General features: G+C 51.3%; 1 protein-coding gene across 7 annotated transcripts in view; it reads right to left on the bottom strand.

Annotated features, from left to right (window-relative positions):
- The window catches only part of OPCML (opioid binding protein/cell adhesion molecule like), a 294,773-nt gene that overhangs the window by 94,302 nt on the left and 173,933 nt on the right, over positions 1-26,538 (bottom strand). For 2 of the 7 annotated variants that reach the window (XM_039722098.1, XM_039722100.1), the window contains exons 1-2: positions 13,638-13,733; positions 12,423-12,507 (exon numbers count right to left, since the gene is read on the bottom strand). In XM_039722098.1, the coding sequence (XP_039578032.1) occupies positions 12,423-12,507; positions 13,638-13,722 (170 nt within the window). In that variant the 5' untranslated portion in view covers positions 13,723-13,733. Of the gene's footprint in view, positions 1-12,422; positions 13,475-13,637; positions 13,734-26,538 lie in introns of those variants that run through there. The other 5 variants (XM_039722103.1, XM_039722104.1, XM_039722099.1 and 2 more) reach the window with 3 other exon arrangements.

Raw genomic sequence — 26,538 nt, 5'->3', positions numbered from 1 at the left:
ATCTCTTACCCTGAAGTGTTGTCAATGAGGATTTAATTTAGTGCTAATTAGACAAATATTGCATGTTGAACAGCCATTGATTATTAAGAGACAGGGAGCGTGGCTTGGCTCAGCAGTGTGCACGGACACGCTGGATTATATCCGGGATGAGGCTGGGAAATGTCTTGCTGTTTCTAATCATCAGATAGTAATTAACGTCCAATAACTTGTAACTTGGTTTATCATTATAGATTTAGGAAGGCAGTAATAGTACTGTATGCTAATTAAATATCAATTGATTATTTAAGGCATATAAAGATTTAGCAGCAAGGTAATAGATATACACAGTTGTTAAAGTTTAATATCCATCACACAGCATTCTCCTGTTCTATTAAGTTAGTGTTTAATGAGAAAGAGTGTTGTCACTGTAGGAAACTTTTGGATGGGACTGTCCAAAATGTTTGGCAGCATGCAAGGTTTAGCGTCTCTCAAAGGAACAAGAAGTCAGGAAATTTGGAGCTTCAAGTGAAGTGAGGTCAAGAAAGAGGTGGTGGCAGAGGTCAAGACACTCCTAAACCTCCTATCTGACATTTTGCATTTCAGCTTTCCCTTCAAACCCCCACCCAAAAAGAAAGACAAGTTGTCAATTCCCTGCTGGAAGAAAACTTTCAAACCCCAGCCCAGAACCTTCTGGAATCCCACCAGCCCAGAGGGCAGGCTCACTCAACTGGAAGACACACAGGAAGCTGAATTTTGGAGCAAACTTCCCCAAATAATAATGGGAAAGAAATCAATAGAGCCCTGGCACCCCATCTCCCACGGTACCTGCTCCAGAGCTGCCTCTCCTCCCCAGGATGGGGTCTGACCCCATGCCCAGCACCAGTGATTTGGGAGGGTTGGGAAGACTGAGCTCCTTCCCACATGAGAGATAAAACCAGAGATGAGAGACAGAAGCCCAGCATCTAAAAGGGAAAAGATAAATGGCTTATGAAAGGAAATAATCTGCTGGACTCCATGGGTTTGGCAGCACCCTGCTAAGTGCAGCATCAGTCTTGAAAACCGCTGCAAGCTCAGCAATCGCAGGATAAAGCACAGGATTCTGTCAGGCCTTCTTCCCAGAGGGAGCCAAGGCCCAGGACTGTCTGGTTTTGGCCACCCTGGATGGCTCCCAGCTTGGGGAGGTGGGCTAGGAGAGAGATGGAGCAGGGAGAACACCTTTTAGTACACAGAGCTGTTTCCTGCAGACAGGCTGGCCCCGTCACTGATTTACCAGGCAATAAAAGCAAAATCAAGGAAAATGCCTCAACTGCACCCCTGAGAGTGTCCAGCCTCAGTTATAGAGTCTGGGCAGGCCCCAGCTGCCTCTTAAAAGCTTGTCTTGTACACAGTGGGTCTAACATGACTGGGGGAGGAGTCCAGAGATGGCTGGCTCTGTGATGGGTGCTGGAGCATGACACCCACAGCAAGGAGAAGAGGAGAAGTGCTGCTGCTTGAGAACACCACAGAAAAAGGCAACAGGAGGCACCAGGATAAGGCCAGCACCCACCCTGCAGTGGGCTGGAAAACCCCATTGCATAGAAGGAAAATCAATACACTCCATCATGGACCTTCCCACTTGGGCCACCACAGGATGGGATCTAGAGTAGGATATCAGCAACTGCACATCTGTACTTCAGAGGCCTCCAGAGTCCTTGGTGGCATCCCAAAATGCCAATCCTGCAGCACAATGATGCTGTGAACAGGCACACTCCTGCACAAGCAGATTCAGGGCATAAAGCCAGCTCCCCAAGCTCTCTGTGCCATCCAGCAGGACGTTACCAGCCAGCTGCAGCCTGAAACTACTTCAAAGGTGGCTTTTCCTACCAGCTGGAAGTGGATTTTAGACTGGGCTGGGTCTCAGAAGCAGGGAAGCACCTTAGCACTTCCAGCCTGCTTCCTTACAGCTGTCCCAGACAGTGATTCCCATCCCAGGCTTCCCACTCACTCACAGGCAGCAGCTCCAGCCTTGCCTGGGTCACCATCTGAGGCATCTCCTGCTTCCCCCCTGCCCACCAGGCTCCTTACTCCATGGTACAGACGAGATTCCATTCATCTGACACAATTTCTCCTTGACAAACATCCACTGGCTGTGGCACATTTTCTAGTTCATTCTAGCTGATCACAAATAATTTTGCTTGTTTGCTCCAGAGCATTGCCAGGATGGGAGGTGAGTGATCTCCTACAATAGTTTCTCTCACTTCTCTACACCAACCACTATATTTGCCCTTCCCCAGGGGTCTGGAGCATTCCCTGCCCTTTGGGATGAGCAGCAGCGGTCCTGACATCACTCCAGCCACCTCCCTGCAGAGCCAAGCAAGAACAGCATCAGCCCAGGTGATTTATACCAGAACTCCAGCAAGAGAGCTGAGCAAAGGCTGAGAGAAACCTCTCTTAAATAGTTTTGCAGTGGAGTTTACCCGAGCTGCAGCAGGCAACAAAGAAACGTCAAGAGCAATGAGACAAGGCAGGGGAGGCGTCATAGCAGATAAAGGATTCTTCAGGTATGAGACAAAACCAGCTTTGGAAACCTCGCAGAAGTGAGTTTAAAGTCTCCAGAGGATATCAATTGAGAGTCTGTCACTTGGTGTCAGGATAACTTTCTGGACAGCTCTCGGAGCTTGTTAAGCTCTTGCTTGGGCTGCATTTGAGCTCTGGTGGCAGTGCTGTCTGCAAGCACCAGCGCTGAAACCAGAGATTAAAAAGGTCTGCTGAGTCCATGCAGCTTTTCCATTGTCCCTCCAAAATTCCCCACCATGACCTGCAACTCCCCACCATGACCTGCAACACCCCACCAGTGTCAGGCACGGGGAACTCAGACAGGGGTGCTCCAGGACACACTCCCACAAGGAGGGGATGTCTCTAAGAAGGGCCAACACTGTGAAATTGGGCTCCTCTCACCCCAAAAGAAGGGCTGGGGTGTCCAGGAGGGATTTGTGGGCACAGGGTGGGAAATGCAGGACGAGATGCAGCAGCCTGTGTAAAAGCAGGTGGCCAAACCAGACGGTCGTAACACTGTCTCAGCATCACAATCTACGGCTCTGGGTAGGAAATAGCCACTTCCCCCACAGCAATCATTTCATCAAAAACCCTGCAAGACTCCTGCTGTTCCCACTAGCCCTGGATCCCTAACTTTAATTAAGTCCAAAGAGCCTTCCCGCAAGAACAAGGGAGGAGAGGGTGACTCAGACAGCGGTGGGACCAGTCAGTGCAATTATCATACAGTTAAGAATATTAATTAAAAACAGCCCTCCCCCCAGTTAAAAAAAAAAAAAAAAGAAACAAATCAATTCTACTTAAAGGAATATATGGGGATGAGGAGAAGGAGCAGGGAGGGTGACAGAGACAGGGATGGGACGCGCTGTGAATGCTAAGAGCTTCCCACCGTGGCCGCTGCCGCAGTCAGCCCCAGGCCTGGCTGCTGCCAACAGTTACTCCGAGTCTCCTCAGAAATGGGCTCAATCTTTCCTTCTACCTGCTGCCGCATCAGAGCAACTCCTGTGATCACACAAAGGACTTTAAATCTTGGCTTTAACTGCCTTGATTGAATTAAATGCAACACCACGGTAAAGCAGGCTCCTCATTTCAGGTACGAGCAAGGAGCCCTTGCTCTCCAGCTAACGGCACTCTCCCTCTCTCGGAAATGATGAGTTGCTCATGGGTTATGCTCTTTAAGAAAGGAAAAAAAAAGTCATCTGATAAAGTGGGTTATAAAACCGGTGGTGGTAATAAACGGAGAGCAAGGAGCCTGATGCAAAGCCTGCAGAGAAGGCAGAACCTGCTGTAGGGACACAATACCTGAACCATGATTAATGCATGACCATGGCTGACAGCTCAGGAGCAGCGCAGGTGCCACCCATGACACAGGGGACAACAGCAGCCAAGGGAAGTCACCCAGACACCAGAGTGAGGGTGTCAGGGAAGGATGTTGAGTGACTGGCTCCCAAGTGTTGAAGCTGAGGGAGTGGAGGTGCCTGGTGGGCACCTTCTGCTCAGGCATCTGCATCTCTTCAGTGGAGATGCTTCCACCACTGTGATGCAGCTGGGATAAAACCCAAACAAGGTTTCCAGGCAGGATCAACCCACCGGGATGACCAACCATGACCTGCCAGCAATGCCCCCACAGCAAACCCAATGAGCAAAGTGCAGGGAAAGCTGTGACTCAGTAGCATTCTGCCACCACAGCCTGTTTGACTGCAGGCACCACACGGGAGAGGCCACTGGCATGAGGGGACAAGGCCAGAAGTAACATGATGAGATGGGAACAAGCTTGCAGTGATTCATGATCCTCCAACAAAGCTACTGTCCCATGAGTAAGAGCAGCAGGAAAAGGCATCTCAAGCACCTGGGTTTATGAGAGGGAAGGGAGGGGACACTGCAGGAAAGGACTGAGTGGAGAAAAGCTGATGAGAGCACAACTCTGGCTCTCCAAGTTCCTCCCTGAAACTCCCCAGGCCATGTCACTCCAAGCCAGACCTGCAGGGACCAGCACCACCAAGTACTTACCACAGAGGGTGGAGAAGAGCTCAGCTCCCTCCTCTCCTTCCATGTTCATCCTTCTGTCCTGGGACTCGCCTCTCAGTGAAACAGGGATAAAGAGTAATATGCTCCTGTGGCTCCTACGAGCCCCGACACAGAGCAGGATCTGTCACAAGAAGGTGCCCTGGGAGCATAAACCATTTCTCTCTATCAGCCTCTATTATTATCACATTAATGGAACCTTCACTGGCAGGATGGATGCTCAAGTGCCCAGGAAGCACTCCTGGCTCTTTCCTGCCCCTCCACGGGAGCAGGGCACTCTGCCGACAAATCTCCAGGAGAATTACAGCCGAGTTCCGGGCACAGACATGACTATCGGCTCCTTTTTATGAGCCTTCATTGTTATTACCACCTATTTCTTTTTACATTCCTGCCAAAATACCAAACATTAATCTCCCTCGCTCCCTGCAGGCAAAACATGGGTAATTGGATTTATATGGGTTAGAAATTTGTTAGATTTTTATATAAATATATATATACACACATGCACACATATACACACACAGAGAAAAGATATAAAAAACCCAATGAAGGGATACACTATCCCATTGGAACTCAGGTACCAGCTGGCTGAAGCCAAACCCCCCACATTTCTGTACTGGCTGCTGGGCTTTAATTTAGGAGCTCATCCCTCAAAGCTGAACTTCACACACTGAGAGTTACCAGCTGCGGATTTTTCTTTGGTGCACTCTTTGCAACGTTCTGGTTTTACCTTTACCCAGTCCCTTCTTTCACCTGACATTTTTCTTTCCCCCTTCCCAATGTTTCTTTCTCTTCTTCCACTCCCTTCTGGAGTGCCATTCCTCTTCTCTCCAGCTCCAGCCTAGAGGTAGCCTTCAAAGCTGAAATTCACACACTGAGAGTTACCAGTCGCGGACTTTTCTTTGGTGCACTCTTTGCAACCTCCTGGTTTTACCTTCATCCATTCCCTTCTTTCACCTGACATTTTTCTTTCCCCTTTCCCAACTTTTCTTTCTCTTCTTCCACTTTCTCCCTTCTGGAGTGCCATTCCTCTTCTCTCCAGCTCCAGCCTAGAGGTAACACCACACACAAGCCTTGGCAAACCAAGAGAAGAAAAAGCAAAATGTGTGACATGTCCTCAAGTGCCCCCACTCTGAACCCATCAGCACTGGAGATGGCACAAAGTACCTCATCAGCATCAGCACAATTTGCTGATCTTTTACAGGATGAGAAAAAATATCTTAAATTTACAGCTTACACCACAACAGATGTTGTTCTCATTATCCTCCCCCTCCACAAAGAAACAGACTTGGAGACCCATTTGTATCCCAAGGAACAAGTCCATCAAGTGAGCATAGTCATGGAAACAACTCATTTTAAGCAAATCTTGGGAAATATTCATAAGAAAACAGAAATATAAAATGTGAGTGTTTTGCACTGAAAAGCCGACCTTGAAGGGTTCTGTCAGGAAAGACAAGACCTAAATATCAAATCCAACCTGCAGTAAACAACCCATTACAGGCTAAAAATTGTTGACAGGGGCTGTGGGGAAATTATTTTTCTCATTAAAAAAAAAAAAAAGAAGAAAAAACAGCACATCCTAACCCTCAAAGGCTGCACACAAGGACAGAGGAAGAAGTGATAGTCACTGAATCAGATATTTCTTATGAACTGTCTGCTAGGCTGCAGTATCTAAAGATTATCACTTAAAACAATATGTCCAGCTGTTGTAAAAAGCATCCGTGGTTTAGGGCTGAGGAATGCAAGGAGGAGGCAAACTGTGAGAACAGCCAAGGGAACAGAGAAACTCTTTGGAAAGCAGGAATGTGAAAGACAGCCACTGTGCCCCCGTTTGGTTTTGCAGCGTTAACACCTAATCCTGTTCCAGAAACAAAGCCCTGAGCTCCTGGAGGAGTGTGCGTGATCCAGGGGAAGGACAGCTATTACCAGGGAGTTTATTATCCTTGCAAAAAGATCTCTGTACCCTATAGCGCAAGGATTACCAACAGTTCAGTCTCATCCCCGGGAGGTAAATATCACCACTTGGAAATATTTCTGCCTAGTGGAGCTTAAAAACTTAGCGTGGGGGGGTGGGTTTTTTTTGCTAGACAAGAGGATCTTCCCAGGGTTTGAATCCTGGCCCTGGGATAAGTGACAGTGAGTGTCCCCTCCTCCCTCAGCAGAGCCCCACCAGCTTGCTGTGCTCTCCAAACCAGCTTTTCCTGCAGCAAACCCCCAGTGCTGTGGTTCCAGCCTGTGTCAGCAGGACTCCCCAGCTCTCTGACACTGAGCCCAGCCCTACACCCACATAAAACCTGCCTGCTGCTGGCTCAGCAGGAGAAGGGCTGGCACAGGCAGCAGCTCAAGCCATGCTGGCTGAAGGTGAATTCGCCAAAGCCAGCCCTGAATCTCCTCAAAAGCAGACCTCAATCTTCCCCTTGCACAGCAGGACTGTGCTCTTGGAGCAGGGACAGCCAGTGTTGGGGACAACGAGCTGCAGGGAGCAGGGACAACCAGCCTCAGGGACAACCATCCTCAATGACAACCAACTGCAGGGACAATGAACCACAGGGAACACCAACCTCAGGGACAACCAGCATCAGGGACAACCAACCTCAGGGACAACCAGCATCAGGGACAACCAGCATCAGGGACAATGAACCATAGGGACAATGAACCAGAGGAAACACCAACCTCAGGGACAACCAACCTCAGGGACAATGAACCACAAGGAACATCAACCTCAGGGACAACCAGCATCAGGCACAACCAACCTCAGGGACAATCAGCCTAGGAACAACCAGTCTCAGGGACAATGAACTGCCAGGAACACCAACCTCGGGGACAATTACCCCAGAACAACCAATCTCAGAGACAATCAGCCACAGGGACAACAAACTGCAGGGAACACTAGTCTCAGGAACAACCAGCCTGAGGAACAATGAAACACAAGGAACACCAACCAGCCCCAGGGACAACCAGCCCAAGACCAACCAACATCAAATGACAACCAGCCTGTCAAGGCTGTGAGGCTGCTCCAGCCCCACCAAGGTGGGAAGGGGCACAGCCAGGGACATTGGGCACCAGCCCCATGGGCTCAGCATCAGCATTTTGGCAGCATCATTGGTGCAGCAGGCTGGGGAGGAAGGAGCCCTCCTGCAACCCCCTGACCTTTCTCCAACCACCCTTCCAGTGGCTGCAATATTACAGTGAAATTAGCGGGCACTGTAATTACAACTATCAGGAGCAGATAAGACAAGTTAAATACCAGCTACCTAGGGAGAAATTATTATGCCAGCCAGGAGGATCCAAATGCCAGAATCCATGGCTGTAATTTCCCTGAGTCGCCAATTACAGCTCCGCCACGCAGCGAGCTCTACCTTGGAAACGGCAGGTATATATTTAGCTGCTCCAGAAAAGTTTTTGGGTAGGAGAGGGGGGGAAGGAAGGGGCAGCAATGGAGCAAGTCCTCACTAATCTGCTCTGCGCTAATCCCCACGCTTTTAGCATTTGCACACAAAGAGCGGTGACTCTCTTCCTGCTCCCCAGCAAGGATTTAACAGCAGAGATGTGGATGCATTAACGCTTCTTTTCTCTGCCAGGTCCGTGGCTGCTGTTGCAGGGCGACAGGTGAGTGTCACAACCCCCATTAACAGGTAGGCACATGGAATATCAGCAGTTTGACTGAAAAAGAGGCAAAAAAAAGTGATTTCCTGACTTCCCAGACCTATGCCTGGAGACTGTGGTCCTGCCTCCTGCTCCTGCTGGTTGCATTTACTGAGGTCTTGTTGCGTGCTGGAAAATAGACTGTGGTAGGTTATTATACCAAAAGAAAAAAAGAAGAATCAAAGCAGCATTGTCAGAAATAATTAAAACCATAATTGTGAAAATAAATGGAAGAACAGCATCTCATGATATTTTATTCGGGCTTTTTATTTTTAATTGGGATTGTTCTCACACTTGCTAATTGACAGAATACAGCCAGGCACAGAGTCTTGGATGTGAATAAGCAAAGCTAGCCTGACTTCTTGGTCTCCTCCATGGACAGGCAGTAGGAGAGGCCATGGGTTCACCAGAAGCAGACAAGCCCAGGGGATTTTACTTGAAAATTTGCCCTTATATACAGAGAAAAAGCAGCTCTGTATTATTTAGTTTGGAAAAAAAGCCTAGTTATACCTGCCTTAGCATCACCCATTCCTCTAATCATCACTGATAAACCACTGCTGTTGGGTCATTTTACAGATGGGGAAACTGAGGCTGAGAGGGGCATCCTCAAGTCCTGGTGTCCTTGTAGTGACAGCCATAGAAAAAACTCAGCAGAGCCCATCTCCCAGCTAATCCCTCCAATCTCTAAAACGCACTCTCTCCCTTAAAAAAACCAACAATATTTCTTAAATACAGATAAAACTATAAAGCCTTGAAATTTTGAGCAGCTGGTGGTTTATGTCTTTATGAACTGTACTGACGGCTGCTGTAAAGGTCGGTTTGCTGGCGGCACAGCGGGACGATCCCATTTCCATCCCCATTTTAACACCGTGGGAATATTTGCCACAGCTCCCCCTTTGGCTCATGGAGATGCTTCCACCACTGACACAGCTGGGATAAAACCCAACCAAAGTCTCCAGGCAGGATCAGCCCATGGGGTTTGGCCAGCCATGACCTGCCAGTGATGCCCCCACAGCAACCCCGGGACGTGCATCCAACGAGCAGCTTGTGGAGAAAGCCAAGACTCAATGGCATTCTTCCCAAAAGAAGGAACTTAATCCTTGTTTCCACATCAAATCCCAGCTGGGAGATTAAAAAGTGACCATGTATGACACCCCTTGTGGTTCCTGGTGTGCTCCTTGCTCTGTTTTATGTCCCTGCCATCTGTTTCAGTTACTCCTGCCATCTCAACACCTGAGTTTTGTGTTCCTGAGTCAGGGAAGAGGCAGTTTGGTTTTATTCTCAACAGTACACAGAGAATTTCCATACTGCCTTTAGTTCCCAGGAGAGGAAAGGTGCCTGAGTATTATGGGAATTGTTTGCTCTTACAATAAAAAGGAGTGAATTACCAACAATTTCTGCTTAAAATGGAAATTATTTGTTGCTGATCTAAGATGACCTGCAAGTTGCCTGTAGATGGAGCCTGAGTTTCTGCAAGGATAATGTTGAGCCTCCCTTGGAAAAAGGGTGGAGAGCTGGAAATGGAAGCGCCCAAAATCCAATACAGGAAACCCACAGCAGCCTGAAAAGCCTCCAGGCTTCCTCCACCACTTTCACACAGGGCTGCTCGCTCTCCCAGCTCCTTTCTGCAATGCAAGGGGTGGTTAAAGGGCTGATCTTGGAAAGCAAAGAGCTTCCACCAACCCTGCAGGAGCCAGGGAGATTTGCAGGCTCGGCCCATCTCACAGCCAGGATGAGGGAGAGGACCTGGCCATCCAGACCCAGCAGGACTGGGGCTAATTCTGCAAGAGCTACACACTGGAATTACAGCTCTCAGTTTTGCAAAGCCCATCTCCTTGGATTGAGCCCCAAGAAAAGTGCCATTTGCAGGAAGGACAGCAGGGGACACCACCACCTCCTCCTGTGGGTGCACAGGAGAAAACACCATTTACACCAAAACACCACTCACTGGGAAAGACTTCCCACGGCACTTTTCCCTGCCTGGCTCTTCATAGGAAATCACAGCCTGCAAATAAACATCAGCCCCATCCTCAAGATGCTCCACCTTTGTCCTCCTGCCTTCAACCCCCCACTGATGCCACCTCTTTGGCTTGCTGTGTGCAATTCCCTGCCCATCGCCAGATCCCAAGGGAAGATGGAAAACTACTTGCCACCCAGAGGCTGCAGAGGGGCAGCAGCAGGAAACAAGTAGAGGAGGGAAGAGAAGGACCACTGGGAAACAGCAGTGTAAGAAAAGATGGAGCAGAGTGGGAGAAAATGGGAGCTGGAGGCAGAAAGCTGCCGGCAGCAGGGGAAAGCTGGACTTGAAGAGGAGAAGGGAGGGGGTAAGAGCATGGAAAAGATGCACTGGAGAGCCTGGGTAGGAGTAGATGCCAAGGGGGGAAAGGGATAAAACCAGGTGCTTTTGGGGCAGGGGCTTCCTCTAAGTGTCAACACTTGGAGGATGCAGAGTTTCTTAAAGGAAAGCTAAAATCTCCCACCCAGGGCTGCTTCACAAACATCCCCTCCTGCAAACAGCGCAGAAAAGGGGACAGAAGACTAGAAATTTAAAAAAAAAAATAATAAAAAAAGAAAAAAAGAAAAAAAAAAGAAAAAAAAAGGAGATCCAAGTCAGCCCTCTGCTGGCAGCAGGCTCAGCTGGACTTGCAGGGGCTCCCCAGGGAGCAGGGAGCAGGCACAGGCACCCATCCTGCTCTGACGAACATCACCCCTGAGAGCCCCAAAGCCCACACTTCACCACAGAGACAAGTTCCAGCAGCGAGGAAAAGAGCAGCAGGGCCAAAGGCACCTCTCTGGGGAACTCTCCTTCTTCAAACTGCCTTGCTCACACAGCTCAGGTTAATCATCATTGCAGCTCAATTAGGAAGAGCACAAGGAGATAGCCCTCTGCTCTCCAGCTGTGCCACAGCCCCCAGGAACACGCGGTGATGACAAGAATGTCCCAGGGTACAGGAAAAGGGACAGCATCCCAAAGTCTGGCAGTGAACGTGGTGGGAAGAGGGCAGACAGGCAACCAACACCTCCCTCTGCAGCACGGAACCCACAGAGCCCCAGCCAGAGCCTGATTCCCAAAACCACCAAACACTTCTCCCTACAAAGCCCACCTCAGGCACGGAAACCTGCCCGGCCACCCAGGTGAGCACAGCAGCCTCTGCTCAAAGCAGCGCCAGCTCCTCAGCCCTGCGCCGGCTCTGCTGCTCACCGAGAGCGTGACAGGCTCTGCTTGTGCCATCCCCGTGCCTGGCTTTGGGAAGAGCAGCTGCTCTCTGCTGCAGAGACCCTGTTCCTCCGGGTCTGAGCGAGGGAGCAGCCAGCCTCGGGTGAGGGGCACACGTAAAGCAGACAAACTCCTCCGGGCTCTCTTGCTCCACGCTCACGTCCCACCATCCCCGAGCTCCTTCCCTAAGTCCCACAGCGCCCGGATTAACCGGCTCGGGTCCTCCCGGGGCTGCCTGAAGCACGCACAGCACGACCCAAAGCCCCACTGCCCTCCAAAAAAAGGCTGGGCTGCTCTCTGCTCCTCTGGCCGCGATGCCTGTGGAGAGCTGCTGTGCTACCTGGGCAATGCACCGCGTACACCTGTAACTCGTTCAGGGAATGAAAGGGATGCTCGGCTGGGCTGTGCGGCACAGGAGTGACCCATCTGCATATCAGCAGCCTGTGCTTCTCCTACAGCAAACAACGTAAGGGAAAGCATCCATCAGAATTCATAAGATGCACCCCTGGAGTAAAAGATTGATTTGATATTAACGGATTCGTGCAGAGACTATAAAGCGATCGAGGAAAACACTGACACCTCGGAGGCATCGCAGCCCTGGAAAGCCGCTGGCAGCGCAGGCTGGCCCCGGCGCCAGGAGCACGGACCCCGCTCCCTTCCCACGCAGGCTCAACTTTGGGCTTTTCAGGCAGCACTAACTCACTGTCTGCCACCTAAAGCCCTGTGTCGTCTCCGCGTCTGGCACCCGCAGCCCCCCCAGGAGGTTGCCAGCCCCGCGCTGCAGCCCGAGAAGCACCGGCGCATCCGTCCCTCCAAACCCGCTGGCACGGGCTGACCCCACCACGACGGGGACACGCTGCCACCCGGAGTGTCCCCTGCCGCGACGGGGACGAGCCCCTGGGACACGTGCAAAGTCTCCTGCTGGTCCCAGGACCCTCCGGCAGCCCCGCCGGGCACAGAGCATCCCCCAAAAGCATCAAGCAGGACCCCCCGACCCCCCGAGCCCCCGTCCAGCTGCTCCTACCTGAGCGTGGCGCTCTCCCCTTGCCGCACTGTCACGTTGTCCATGGCTTTGGGGAAGGTGGCATCTCCGCTGCGCACGGGCACTCCTGCGGGCACAAGGAAGAGCAGCCTGAGACAGAGGACGACCAGGCACCTCCAGGGCAGGGCCAAGCACCCACCGACCCCCATCCTGGGCAGCGGGGACTTTTCCAACAGGCAAAAAACACACCCGACAAGGCGAAAAGGGGGAAGGGGTGGGTGGAGAGGAGGGATGGGGGGGAGCAAAACCACCGGGGCGAGCGCTGCGGAGCTCCACGGAGATCAGGAGAGCCCCCGGCAAGGCTGGCTGCGAGCGCTGAGCCTGCCGAGCGGCATCGGAGGGAGTCCCGCTGTCCTCGGGCGAGGGAGGAGGACGGGAGGGCCGGGGGGAGGAGGAGGAAGAGGAGGAGAGAAGGTGCGGAGCACGAGATGAAGGTCACAGATGTGCGGCTGCTGGAGACGCTACTTTCAGCTGCAGCTGGGCAGGCGCTGCGGAGATCTGGCATCAAAAGTTTATAACCCACGGAGGAAACGTGAGTGTCTGTGAAAGGAAGGGGAGGGCGGCATCGGCACCGAGGGGGACACAGCGGGCCGGGGCTGGGCTGTTCTCCGGCTCTTGAGCTTTTGTTTAAATCACAGAGAGAAAGGAGAATTTAAAAAAATATACAAAAAAATTAAAAAGCCCAATAAAGCTCCCCAAAATCCCGGTTCTGTCGCAAGATCGAAACTTCCCCGCGGAGCTGCAGGCGATGTCCCCGATGCTCCTCGGCTGTGTCCAGAGGGTCTCGCAGCCCCCGCGGGGCCGGTGGCTGCTCGGGCTGCGGCTCAGGCGCTCAGCGGGGCGGGGGAGACGCGGGGGGGCGGCGGCGACAGCAGCACCCCGGCCCCGGCCGGCAGCATCCCCGGGGTTGTCATGGCAGCGGCTCCAGCGCTGCCCGGCGCCTCGGCTCCCGCACGGCCCGAGCCCCGCACACGGGCGGGCGGCAGCGGGGCGGGATGCGCAGGAGGACACGCACATTAACCCCCGCCGCGCCGCGCTCCCGCACGGCGACCACCAGCCGAGGGACCCCCCAGCCCTTCGCCCGCTTCAGCCCCACTGCAGAGAGGGCTTTTCTCGCACCACGCACCCCCAGCTTGCCCTCGAGAGCAGCAGGTTGCCCAAACCCTCGCCCACCGCAGCATCTTTCCCTGCCTCCACCTGTTGATGCATATCCCCGGGGGGAATGGCTCCAGTTCTCTCTGCCTGTGAGAAATAGGGTCCTGTCTCCACGTCCTTGCCCCATGGGATGGTGTAAGACAGCTCCAAAGCTCCTGTCTTTCCTGTCCCTGCTCCCTGACACTGAGATCCTTGAATTAGGAAGCCCAAGGGCTTTCCACCCTGCTGCTCACAACAGAGCATCAACAAGAAATTTCAACAAATTTCTCCCTTTGGAGACACCCACAGACCACCATTTATCTCCTCAAAGAGCAGCTGAAGACACCAAGACCTTGGTGACCATCCAGACACATCTGTGTGTGCCCACAGAAGAAAACTAGCCCCGTGCTGCCAGTGCTCCTCACACAGCTCCTCAGCCCAAGCCAGGCTGGACCTTGGCTGGGTGCCTTCCTCCAAAGCACATCTGCCTCCTCTGCTGATGTATCCCAGGGAACCTGTCCCTCCCAGGGGCTAGAGGAGGAAAATAACCACCAACAAGGGAGTTTTAGCTAATTCAGGACACCAATCTCATCCAGAGATCCAAACACTATTAGAGCTGATAAAGGGGCTTTGCAAGGGGTTTTCAGTGATCCCAAGCCAAATTTTCAGCAGAGCAGGTTCTTTGTACGTGGCAGTGGGACTCAGTGACCCTAAAGAGCCACTAGCCACGGGCTGGCACTGCAGAGATGTGTGTTGGCACCCAGCACCAGAGGGATGCTCACTGCAGCTGGATAAATAGGGCAGCCTGGGAGCCCAGGGAAGCACGGAGAAAAGCAGGGCTGAGTTTTCCACCAGAAAGCTCTTCAGCTGCTGAAAAGTTGCCTTAACCCCAAATGTGCAGGTTGGCTGCTTCCATGCCAGGGATTCTTTGTGGGGGGAAGATGGGAGAGAAAGGACACTCCACTCCTTCCTGAGCTGCTCCACTCTGGCACGGAGGAGCTGTGTCTGCTGGAAGGGAGGGAGCAGCAGGACCCAGCACAAACCCATGGCAGCCCCAGCAGTGAGACCACGGGTGCTGCTGAGCCTCACCCAGCAGCAGGATTAGCTCCAGGGGACAAGCATGCTGCACGAGCTCTGCTGGGTAAAATGGTGTTTACCCCTTGGGATAGAAGCTGTAGACGTAGAGTGCGTGTAGCACAAAGCCTGCCAGAGCCAGAGCAGTCCAGGAGAGGGAAGATTTATAGGGGGAAAAAGCCTCTCTGCCTCACAGAGAGACTCTGAGGAGGCTGGAGAGCCATGGATCCATGAACGGATGCAAAGGCAGGGAATAAATGGACAGACAGAGAACTGAACTGGCTGCTACAGACAGGTAAGGGGATATGGGGCATCAGGGAGGGGAGAGAGAGAGGGCTGGGAAATGAATGTGATCCATAATTATGTAGCTGGGTAGGGACCTAACAGCCTGGAATGGCTGTGCAGGAGACTGCAGGAGACATGGCTCAACCATGCTCATCCCAGGGGCCACTGTGGGCACCCAGGGAACCAGAGCAGCCTCTCCTGGTTTGGCATTCTGGGCCACCCCATCACAAATATGTGCCAGTCCCACTGCTGGGGTTAACAGTACCTCCCCAGTGACTGCACTGACATCAAATGAAGGGAGCGAGATGGGATGTGGGAGAGAAAAGGGCAAGGGGAAAAATATTTGAAATCCAGGAGGCTGCAAAATTTGCATGAAGCACAAAGTCAGCAGACACAGAGGCAGAGGCACTTTTGCACCGAGACAGTTGCAGACCTGAGGTTGTACAGGGTGGCTTCAGTTCAGGTCCGTGGCTAAAAATACGCCTGGCTGAGAGGGACTCAAGGCTGGCACAGGCCCTGGGGGCACCAGGCATATGGCAGTGGCGGATCCTGCTCCTCACGGTGACGTTAACAAGCCCTGACCTTCTCTCATCATCCCAGAGGCTCAGGAAGAAACTGAGCCGGCAAGGACGAGTCCCTGCACCTCCCCGGCTGTCGCCTCCCAGCCCATTGTCAATCTCAGCTTTTATTAGTGGTGCAGTTTAGCCTCCCTCTCCCTCCGAGATTTCTCCCTCGTTGCTCTAATCAGGAGCTTGCAAATGTCAGGAGTACAGGCCTGGAAGTAATTAGTGAGGGACCAGAGCCCGGGGGCCGTGAGGCAGCTCAGCCACAGCGCTGCTCCAGCGTCACACTGGGAAGCAGCCTGCAGCCACTGGGACCTACGGATGGCCACGCTGGGTTTCCTTCCCCAGCCTCATTCACACTCCCAGATTATTTCCCTTTTCTCCACGAAGCTCAGGGCACACTGAAATGCTCACGGTGCAGCAGGGAGTGAGTCCAGCTCCTTGGGATCAGTGCAGTGAGGGAGGGAGGGACTGCAGTACCACTGGGACACTGCACACTTGGCCAGCAAGTGCCACCTCCTCCTTTGGGCACTGCCTTTCCCAAAAAAGATCCAAGGACCATTTCTCACTCCTTTAAACCTGCCTGGGTAGGGGAATGCTAGGAAACAGCTGTACCACAGAGATGTGCTTCACCCTAGGACAGCAGCTTTTCCCTCATGGGCACAACAAACCATGTGCTTGTCACAGTCCTCAGCAGGCAAAGAAAACTAAATCTTAAGGCACAGATAACGAGAAAGAAATTTTTTTACTATTTTTTCCCTTTCTCTGGGATGAACTTTGATGTCTCTCAGCTGTTCAGCCTTGTTCAAAACAGAAGGGGTTAATGCTGCACCCAGGAAAGCAAAAGCCCGGCAGCGCTGTAGGGAAGAGCAGTCCTTGGAGGCCTTGTGCTTGTTTAATCAAAGAGTAATCTTTGCTCCCAGGGATTCGCCCTCCAGCACCAGTGGAAGTGGAAGTTCTCCAGATCTCCCTCTGGAAACCCCAGACAAGATTTTCAACAACAACAGCTCCTCTCTGGTCCCCAGCTGGCAGACAGCCACGGGCACTTTTTTCACAAAACTGGGCTCTTTTAAGGCTCCTTCCTGGGGCATGGGGAATTTCTAACCCTGAGCATCTCGGCCACCCTACCTGGCCAAGACATATGTGCCACCTCCATGGTGAACGTGGAGCTGTGTCTCAGTACCCTGCACCATCCAGATGGTGTCTGGGCTCGGGGCTATAAGATTTTTAACTAATTTCTTTCCACACTATTATCCCCTCCTCCCTCTCCTCCCACCTCCTCTTTCTCTCCCTCCTTCTCTCCATCTGTCTCTACCCCTTTTCTTCTCCACCTTTCTCTTGCACACTTGCAGCTGCTAATTTTTCCCCAGCATATTTGGCAATCCATCCCGACACCTCTTCCCCCACACCCCACAGCCCCGCTTTGTGCTTTTCCCATTTGCTGCCGAATATTCTCATTTCTTCACCCAAAAGAGATGGCACGAGCACAGGCAGGACGAATACACACCCTCCCTATGCAGGGTAAATCACATCTCACTCTCCTGGGACAAAACTGAGCACCCACCAGTTTGTGGGAGAGGGTACAAAGCAAAGCATCACCCCTTTCCCAGGTGGAATTCCTTGGGAATGGGATTCACAGCTGCACTGACCACTGCCAGCACTGCCACACACACCTCCCCCTCTCTCACCTCGGCCTCTTCCCAGCAGAATTTATTTATCCCACTTAATTTTTCCAGTTGTTTTATCTTCATACTAAATCAGGCTCCGTCTGCAAACGGAACTTTTATTTTCCGTGCTGTTACATTTAATGCGTTTTATCGCATGAATTCAGCAAAAGGAAAAAAAAAATTAAACAACCTGCTGAGGTAATTGTGGGAAAAAAATGCGACTTGTTCTTCACATTGATCGTGGTGCTTGAGCTCCAAGGGCAGAAAATCCAGACTGGAGGCTCAAGCTCCTCACTTACAACTGGCTCAGGGCTGGTTTAGCAGTCAGTGCCCAGGTAGACCCTCCAACACCATCCTCATGCCCTAAATTCACACACAAATCCTTCCCTCTTCCACAAAATCCCCCCAGGGCCACACAAACCCAGCCTGGAGTCAAGATTACAGCGTGGGAAGGCAGGTTGTGGTTGAGCAGGACCCACAGCAATCCCTGGGGATTTTAATGGGATTACTCTACACTTAATGCTCAGCTACAATCCCCGGCTGAACCCCGGCATATGGCACGTTTAAAGAGTGTGTAAACCTGACAAATGAAATCCAAAACGGAGGCAGCTCTACAGACACCCACCTGGAGCAGTTAAAGCAGCCTCCTTCTTACACCAAATATTAAAGGAATAAAAAACACCAGCTCTGAGAACACCCAGTGCTGCTCAAGCAAAGCTCGGAGGTGCTGGGGCACCCAGGGACAGCAGAAACACCACAACATCACCCTAAAAGCTTGAAAAACATGGATTTAATTTTCCTGAAGCATTTCTGACAACCATCCAGCATGGTTTAGGGATTTTTTAATTTTTTTTTCCTAAGGAAAGCAAAATGTTAAGATTTTCTCTGCAATGCCAAGAATTTTTTTTGTTGCCATTTCTGATGGTATTTAGTACATTTGGGCAAATTTTCAACTCCTGTGTGGTCGCTTTCCCTGAAAACCCCACTTTAGAGGGAAGGGATGGGGGGGAGCATTACAGACATGTGACATTTTGCTTCATTGCCAAAACATTTCCATATCAAAGCAGCCAAAGTTCAAGTTGCTTCACCAAGGACATTGTCTTGGAAAAAAAACCAAAACCAAACCAAACAGCACAACAAAAACCCCATCACAGTGCACAGTCTCTGCCAAAGAGATGCTTCCAAGAGCCCTGTCCCAAATTTCCCACATCCCTGGGAAGCAGACAGTGACAGGACAAGGGGGAATGACTTTGACCTGACAGAGGGCAGGTTTAAATTGGATATTAGGAAGGGTGAGATACATTGGATATTAGGATGTGAGGGTGAGAGGCACTGGTCATTGCCAGAGAAGATGTGGGTGCCCCATAAGGGACCTCATAAAATATCCAGTCCCACCCCTGCCACGGGCAGGGACATCTTCCCCTATCCCAGAGTGCCCCAAGGCCCTTCAAACCTGGTCTTGGACACCTCCAGGGATGGGGCAGCCACAGCTTCTTGGGGCAGTCTGTGTTTAACAGCTTTTCCCATCATTAGTACTTAATGATCTCTCCCTGGGACAAGGTGTGGAGGCAAAATCACATTCCCAAATTAGTCCAGGAGTAGGAGAAACACCAGAAAAGGGGCTCTGGGGCACAGATGCTGAGCCTGGGCATGAAATATGCATTTGAACCCATTATAGACTGGAAGTGGAAAGCAGGATCTGGAATCCACCCCTGCATCTACCACGGTCCCACCCTGGCCATGGATACACAGGGAGGGTGTTGGAACCCTCAGCTTCCCTCACCTGCCAAGTGGAGCAGGAATGCTTCTCCCCTCTCCTGGGAACATTACAAGGCTCATTTCATAGATGCTCACAAAGTGAGCTCTGTGCTGAACTAATAAAAGAACAAATAAATAGATATCACATCGCCCTGTTTATCCTGTTTCTAAACATGAAGCCATCGCGTAGCCTCGGGGCTTATTTACAGAATACAGAGATGCAGGAATGATCAGAGAGCTGCTGTGCCACCTACACTCCGTGCTGGAAGAGGGAAACACCACGCCCTGGGTACCAGCCATTATAGGCTGGAAGTGGAAAGCAGGATCTGGAATCCACCCCTGCATCTACCACGGTCCCACCCTGGCCATGGATACACAGGGAGGGTGTTGGAACCCTCAGCTTCCCTCACCTGCCAAGTGGAGCAGGAATGCTTCTCCCCTCTCCTGGGAACATTACAAGGCTCATTTCATAGATGCTCACAAAGTGAGCTCTGTGCTGAACTAATAAAAGAACAAATAAATAGATATCACATCGCCCTGTTTATCCTGTTTCTAAACATGAAGCCATCGCGTAGCCTCGGGGCTTATTTACAGAATACAGAGATGCAGGAATGATCAGAGAGCTGCTGTGCCACCTACACTCCGTGCTGGAAGAGGGAAACACCACGCCCTGGGCTGTCCTGGGAGGCTCCAAACGGCATCCCCAGCACAGGTAAGAGAAAGGAAAATCCTGTCTTCCCACCCTCCTCGGTGTGTGCTGCTCTTTTTCACACCTGGATGGCACCAGAACCTCTCTGCCCATGGAGCTGGCTAGGCTGGCACCACCAGCTCCTGTGGCTGGGGGCAGCAGGACCAGGTGTCCCTCCAGCAATTCCATCCTCATGTGATGCACAGCTGAGGGACAGCACACCCCAGAGCCCTGCTCAGACTCAGGGTTTGTCTCCCCAAACCAAACCTTTTCTATCAGCAGAGCAGCCAAACCAGCAAGGTTTCAAGATAAAGAGAAAAACATGCCTGACTGATGATTCCATAGAGATAAATGGGGCCTTGAAAACTTGTATTCTCCTGAAGGAATGGCTTGTGCCCTGCAGCCAAGAAGTGCAGCACTTGTGTTCCTCTGCCCACCATGCACCCTCATCCCCTCCAACATGGTCCTCTCAGCTTGGGCAAGACAATCCCAGGTATCCCCAGGGCTCTCACCACCACCCAGGGCAGCCCTGCCCTGCCACTCATATTTAATGCTGCCCAGAGAAGCTGTGGCTGCCCCATTCCTGAGGTGCTCCAGGCCAGGTTGGACAGGGTTTGGAGCATCCTGGGATAGTGGAAGTGGGACTGTATTATCTTCCAACCCAAACCACTCTGGGATTTTCACCTCTACACACACACCTGCTCTCCCAAACCAACCAACCAACACAAACCAGCCTCCAGAATCTCTCACTGCTGGGGCAGCCCCTGGGAGCTCTCAGCTGCTGCCTGTGCTGCTGCTGGAAGGGGCAGAGCAGGAGGGCTGGGAGCTGCAGGGAGCTGGGTGGGATCTCTGCAGAACTGGGGAGGAAATTACCCTGCTCCCACTCCTCACCCTGCACACTCCCCTTGTCTCCAGGCACTGCTGGGCAGGTTTGGCAGTCGTGTTATGCAGGTAGAGGTCTGAACACTTGTTCTCAGCCTGTCTGAACTACCCGGGCTGCTCAGGCTGCAGGTCCCAGGAGAAATAAAAATTCTCAGTATTTTCAGTCTTCCCCTCTGTGGCCGGTGCAGGGGATGTTTTTTCAACTTTGAAATTCCTACTTCTAAGGGCTGAAGTGAGGGGAAGAAAACCATTAGGTGAGGGAAGGCTCTTGGTTTCTGCAGGCTTTGGAAAACTTCCCTGGGAGTTTGATGGGAGCTGTGGGCAAATGCTGGTGCAGGTCTCTACTCTCAGAGGCAGCAGAGATGCTCCCTGCATGTCTCACTGCTGATTTATTCCCAGTGGTATCAGGCACAATGAGATAAATATGCAAGTGGCACAGCCGGGGTGTGGATGGGAACATCTCCATCTTCCTAGGTCAGCTTTAATTCATCTGTTTCAGTCATCCTGGCCTCAGCCATTCACTTCTGACTCCAACCCAATTCTCTTCAAAGCCCAGCTCTGCCTGGATGCTGGGATTAAAATCTAGGTTTGCAGCAAACAAAACTAAGAGTGTTTTATGAAGAAGAATAACCTTGGGGGAGGGTTTGACTGCGGTTTCAAAGGCTGAGCAAGGTTTCTGTGCGCAGCTCTGACTGAGTTCTGCTTGCTGTCAGCAATCCCTGCTATCTCCAGGCTGCTGACAACCCGACAACCCCCGATACCGCAGGAAGGAAACAACCTGCAAGCTGCAAAGCCACTATCCCATTTTGCAGAGAGAATGACAAGGTAGAAAAAGACAAAGGAACCCAAATACCTCTGGGGAAATAAGAGAGCTGCCCACAGCTATCCTGGAAGCCCCAGGTCCCTCCAAAGCATTGCTCCCCATGGACACATGGCTTGGAGCAGCCTAGGCTGTCACCAGGAGCTGCTGCTCCACAAACAAACAACCCTGAGGCTCCTTCTTCCTTAAAACCCCTTTAACCCCACCAATTCAAACAAGGACACAGCGCTTCAAAGCCACGACTGTTCCCAAAACAGCAGGCACTGGGTCCAAATTGATCTTCCCAAGCTGGTGCAGGACACCAGGGTGAGCCTTGCCCTGGGCTGTTCACACCCAAGGAAGAGCATGGGAGAGCAGGATGAGCTAGAGAGATCCATCCCTGCATCTCCTCTGGCTCCTCGTTATTAAAGCTGGCGTTTGTCATACCTCTGGGGAAATAAGAGAGCTGCCCACAGCTATCCTGGAAGCCCCAGGTCCCTCCAAAGCATTGCTCCCCATGGACACATGGCTTGGAGCAGCCTAGGCTGTCACCAGGAGCTGCTGCTCCACAAACAAACAACCCTGAGGCTCCTTCTTCCTTAAAACCCCTTTAACCCCACCAATTCAAAGACACAGTGCTTCAAAGCCACGACTGTTCCCAAAACAGCAGGCACTGGGTCCAAATTGATCTTCCCAAGCTGGTGGAGGACACTAGGGTGAGCCTGCCCTGGGCTGCTCACACCCAAGGAAGAGCATGGGAGAGCAGGATGAGCCAGAGAGATCCATCCCTGCATCTCCTCTGGCTCCTCGTTATTAAAGCTGGCGTTTGTCATGTTAAGCAGCTGCTCTAACATAAAGCAAAACTGTCAAGAAAAATACGAGTGTTGCAGATGGGAGGCATTTTCTTCCTAACTGCTTCATTTTTATTTATTTGTGATTTTAGGTTTTCTTTTTTTTCCTTCCCATCTCCTTCACCCTTTACAACTACCCCTGCTATTGCAGCTGGCTCTGTGAGCCACCATCCTGATAAGCAGCCGCTCGCTCGCTTCTTCTGGTCCTCGCAGGCTCTTCTATTCATTGTTGTTTCTCTGTCGCTACAAATTGGCACTTCTAAAGAGATTTCCAGGCCAAGTATTAACCCCCTCTGGAGCCCAGGCACATAAACACACACGTTATTTGTCAAACGAGAGGAAGGCAGTCGAGCTGCAGGGAAATTTAAGTGACTTGTCTGAAAGAGCAGCGAGGAGCAAAGGCAGAGAAGCTGACAGACGTTTCTTACTGCCAGGACCTGCTCTCTTCCTTGCAGCCCTGTCTGCAGCCAAACCCTTGAAATCCTCCTTCTGCCCCATAAATCAGCAAACTCGGCTTCCTTTCTGAACTAGAAACAGGACCCAGGAGTCCTGACATCACACAGCACAAAATCAGGTTTCCTCTCATTGCAAATTCTGGTCGAAACTCCTTTTAGAAAAAAGTTTTATAGAGGTTTTTATTTATTGTCAACTCCTGGATGATAAAATGAGGCCACTACAAGCCCTATTTATTTCCCACCCTCGCAGGAAACGGAGGGGCTGAGATGTGAAACAAATCCAGGGCTCCAGCACTGACCCTGGGCTCGTGCTGGTTCACAGAGCGCTGGGTGATTATTTTATAATAGCTGATAGCATCTGTGATTTAATGCAGCTGTTAGAAATTAGCAAGGACTCCATCGAAAGCGTCCCAGTCACTCACGATAACAGGCTAATAAATCATTCCCCCAGTGCTCTGTGGCATTTATGGTTCTATTTTAGAGATGCAAAGTATAGATCCGGCTGCTCTCCTGGATTTATTTTTATTTATACTTTTAATAATGCAATTAAATAAATAAATTTAGGATGTTGTGACTCTGTTGCCAAAAATGGCACCGATGAGAACTTCCCCTGCATGACTTCCCTTCGTTATTTTCTCCCCACTAGCCAATTAAAGGGAAAACAAATGGCTCCAAAGCTGCTCCAAGATATTGTTTCCAGTGCACAGGGTGAAAAATCTCACACCATGGAAATCCAGGGAAGGCAAGAAGGGAGATGGGGGAGGAGAAGGAAAAGCTGGGCTGGCTGTCACTCTCCTCTCCATCCAGATTTCCTCCTATCACACCTCAATCCTGAGCATCTAGAGGCCCATTTCATGGATACCTACAGGAATGCAATCAGCCAGCAAACCCAGCTTTCTTAATTCCTTCTGGGGTGATAATCTGGAGCATTCCTTATGCTCCTAAGCAAGCAGAAATGCAGCAGACTCCCTGATCTGCCTACTGTATTCTGGGTGTTTAAAAACCTTCCCTGGAATGGGATGCCTGACCCCAGAGCAGGAGGAGCTGTCCCGAGGCCACCTGGCCAGCCTGGCTCTGCACTGAGCTGCTTCACAGCGGAGCACACCCTGCCCTGGCTGCATCCTTCCAATCAAACCCAAAGGGATTGCATTTGCTGCTGGGATGGTGTGTCTGGTTCAGCCATCCTGCTCCCCAGGGAATGGCCAAGGCAGGTGGGAGCACTCCCACACAGAAGGAGCTCATTGCTCTGAGGTGAGCCCCAAATCCTTCCTTCTCCCTTTGTTTTCATCCTGCAACAACAAACTTTGGGACACTCTCATGTCCCAAATGGCTCCATAAACTTCACAAAGGGTGCACAAGGAGCAAAGCAGCCATCACTCTGCTCGCCATCCTCTGGGATCCTCCTGCCTCTGCCTTTAACACTCATTTTTCCACCTGCCAGAAACCAACACACACCAGCCTTCAAATGTCTCACTGATGGAGCTGGAGCAGAACAGAGCCAAGTGGGGTCTGTAGAATTGGGAATTCAGATTCAGAATTGGGAGGAAAACCCTGCCACTCCCAAGGCTTGCATGCCAGGGAGAGGTCATGATGCATCTCTCCTGCTCCTCCACCTAAATGAACTCCCTGAATGCAGCAGTCTCAGAATCCAACACACCACCCGTGGACAGCTGCAGGGTCACAGCTCCTTTCAAAGGCCTTCTCCGACAGGGTTCACCAGGCTGGCTTTGCTCAGCTACATTAGACAGAGAGACAAAACCTTGGGAGCTGAACTGGGATTGGAAGTGCCTTCACTGACTCCCAAGGGAGGCACATGTGGGCTCACATTTTGAGCTTCTGTGGAGGTTTTTTTCTTCCACTCCCTAAAACGAGCCTTGTTGTGTATTCCATCACGCAGCCAGCGAGCCTGACAAACACACAGACATCCTTGGTGCTTTTCAAGGTCAGCTTCACCCCTGGGAAGTTTCCATCACTTGGAGACCTGATCCATCCTGAGTCCTGCGTGGAGAACCTTGACCCAAGGTGGGGAGCAATCACCCAGTGCCTCTCCTCAACATTACTGACCTCCTTCCTCCCATGCCTTAAATCCCACCAAAATATTAAAATAAGACTTAAAATAAGACTGTTCTTTCTCCTTCATCTGAGAGTATTTTCCGTTAATAAGGAGAAGGAACCAATTTATTTCTCAGTCACGCACTAAACTCTGGTGTTAGCAAGTTTAGAGTAAGCCAACACCCAATAAAGTCTGCACAGACTTCACTGGAGCTGAAGCAGATCTCTGTTGGGTCCATTTAAAATGCTCTAAGCATTTCCATCATATCCTTACTTTTAAGTAGAGTTACAGTCAGAAAAATTACTCTGCATACATGACCCCAGAGGTTTCATATTTCTTCTCCTGCGGTGACAGTTCCCAACCAGATCTGCTTAATTTACAAGTTGGGAGATAGGGTTGCTTTCCCCCCTCCTTAAAACTGCCAGCCCTGCAAATTCCTCTGGAATGGAAATAATTGCCTCCCCTCACCAGCTCTGCCATTGGAGTGCAGGATATACAGCCCTGGGCATGGCTCCCGAGTGGATGGGACAGGGAATCCCATCCCAGTCCCCATCCTGGCTCTTGCTGACCATAAGCAGCCCAGAAACTCAGAGAACATGAGGATCCCCAGCACTAAGATGCTGACGATGGAGATCTTTGGAGCTGCAGAAAACCTCCATGCCTGGCTGTGAGGTCTCCTTTTAATTATAGAAACTGATTTTTTTGCAATTACCGTTTAATATAATGCAATCTCTCATTAAAGCAAAGGGTTCAACCGCTCTGATCTTTTCCCATTTAATAAAGACAGCAGGAGAAGGCTCTGGGAATTGGCACCACCCACCAGACTGGCATCTCCAGCTCGGGAGCGCCGGCGCAATCGGGTCAGCCAGGAGAGCTGTTCCTGGCGAATTCCCAGCTCCCTGCAGAGTCAAAACAAGCAGAGCTGCTCCCCAGTGCTCCGAGCAGGGAGATCAGAGGTGTTCTGAGGAGGAAAGGGCAGGGAGCACACAGCCTGGGAGCACCACGGGGCTCTGAGCTCCTTCTCTTTGCTCTCCCTGTAAGTTTTTTCGGGTTTGCACATCTCCCATGGATGGAGGAGCCACAAGTCCATCAGCCCATCTGGGATTTTTCCTGCCCTTCCTGACAGCCTGCTGCCATCCCCAGAGTTCAGCAACATCCTCAGTCTGATGCTGAAGCACCCCAGGTGTCCCTCCTGGCCCATGAAGTGTTTTGATCCTGCAAAACCCCATTAATGCCTTTCTAAAAGAGTCAAACCCAGACAGGCATTCCCATGGGTCCAGCCAGGGCATATCGCACACCAGCATCCCAAGGAGAAGTCCTGTTGCCTTATTCAGAAAACATTTCGTACAATTAGTCCCTTCTTTACCCCAAATCCTCCTTTAGCATGCAGGAAAATGAAGCAGCCTTGATCTCCACAGAAAGAAGGGGGTTTCAGAAAGCACTTGTAGCAAGACTTTAGCAATAAAAATTCTAATTTAATTTTTACATGTTTAAATACATTTGTCCTGTATTTTTATTAATAGCATTCTGTGCTGTCTCTAATTTGATAATCTCCTCACCCTGTGCAAATAACCTCCTCCAAATCCTGAGGCACATCTGGCACACCAGCAGCACAGGAGCTGAAAAACATTCCTGAGGGTACACAGCACAGGCGGGGCAGAGATCCATGGTCTTCTGCTGGGATCAACACGAATGGGAATGGGAAACACCACAGAGGGAGCAATCTGGAAATGGGTACCCATAGCCACGTTGCACCAATTCCATGGCAAGGGGAGATGTGAGGATGCTTTTCCTGCTAGGAAGAGTACACAGCAGGTGGAGAAGCAAGAGGACAACAGAAATCAGAGGCAGCTCTCAGAAAACATCCTGGTTTTAAGAGCATTGGCACA

Source organism: Passer montanus, unplaced genomic scaffold (assembly GCF_014805655.1).
Source record: "Passer montanus isolate IOZ18808 unplaced genomic scaffold, ASM1480565v1 scaffold47, whole genome shotgun sequence".
Lineage (NCBI taxonomy): Eukaryota > Metazoa > Chordata > Aves > Passeriformes > Passeridae > Passer > Passer montanus.
The sequence above is the reverse complement of the archived record's forward strand: the minus strand, read 5'-3'. Positions and strand labels throughout refer to the sequence as shown.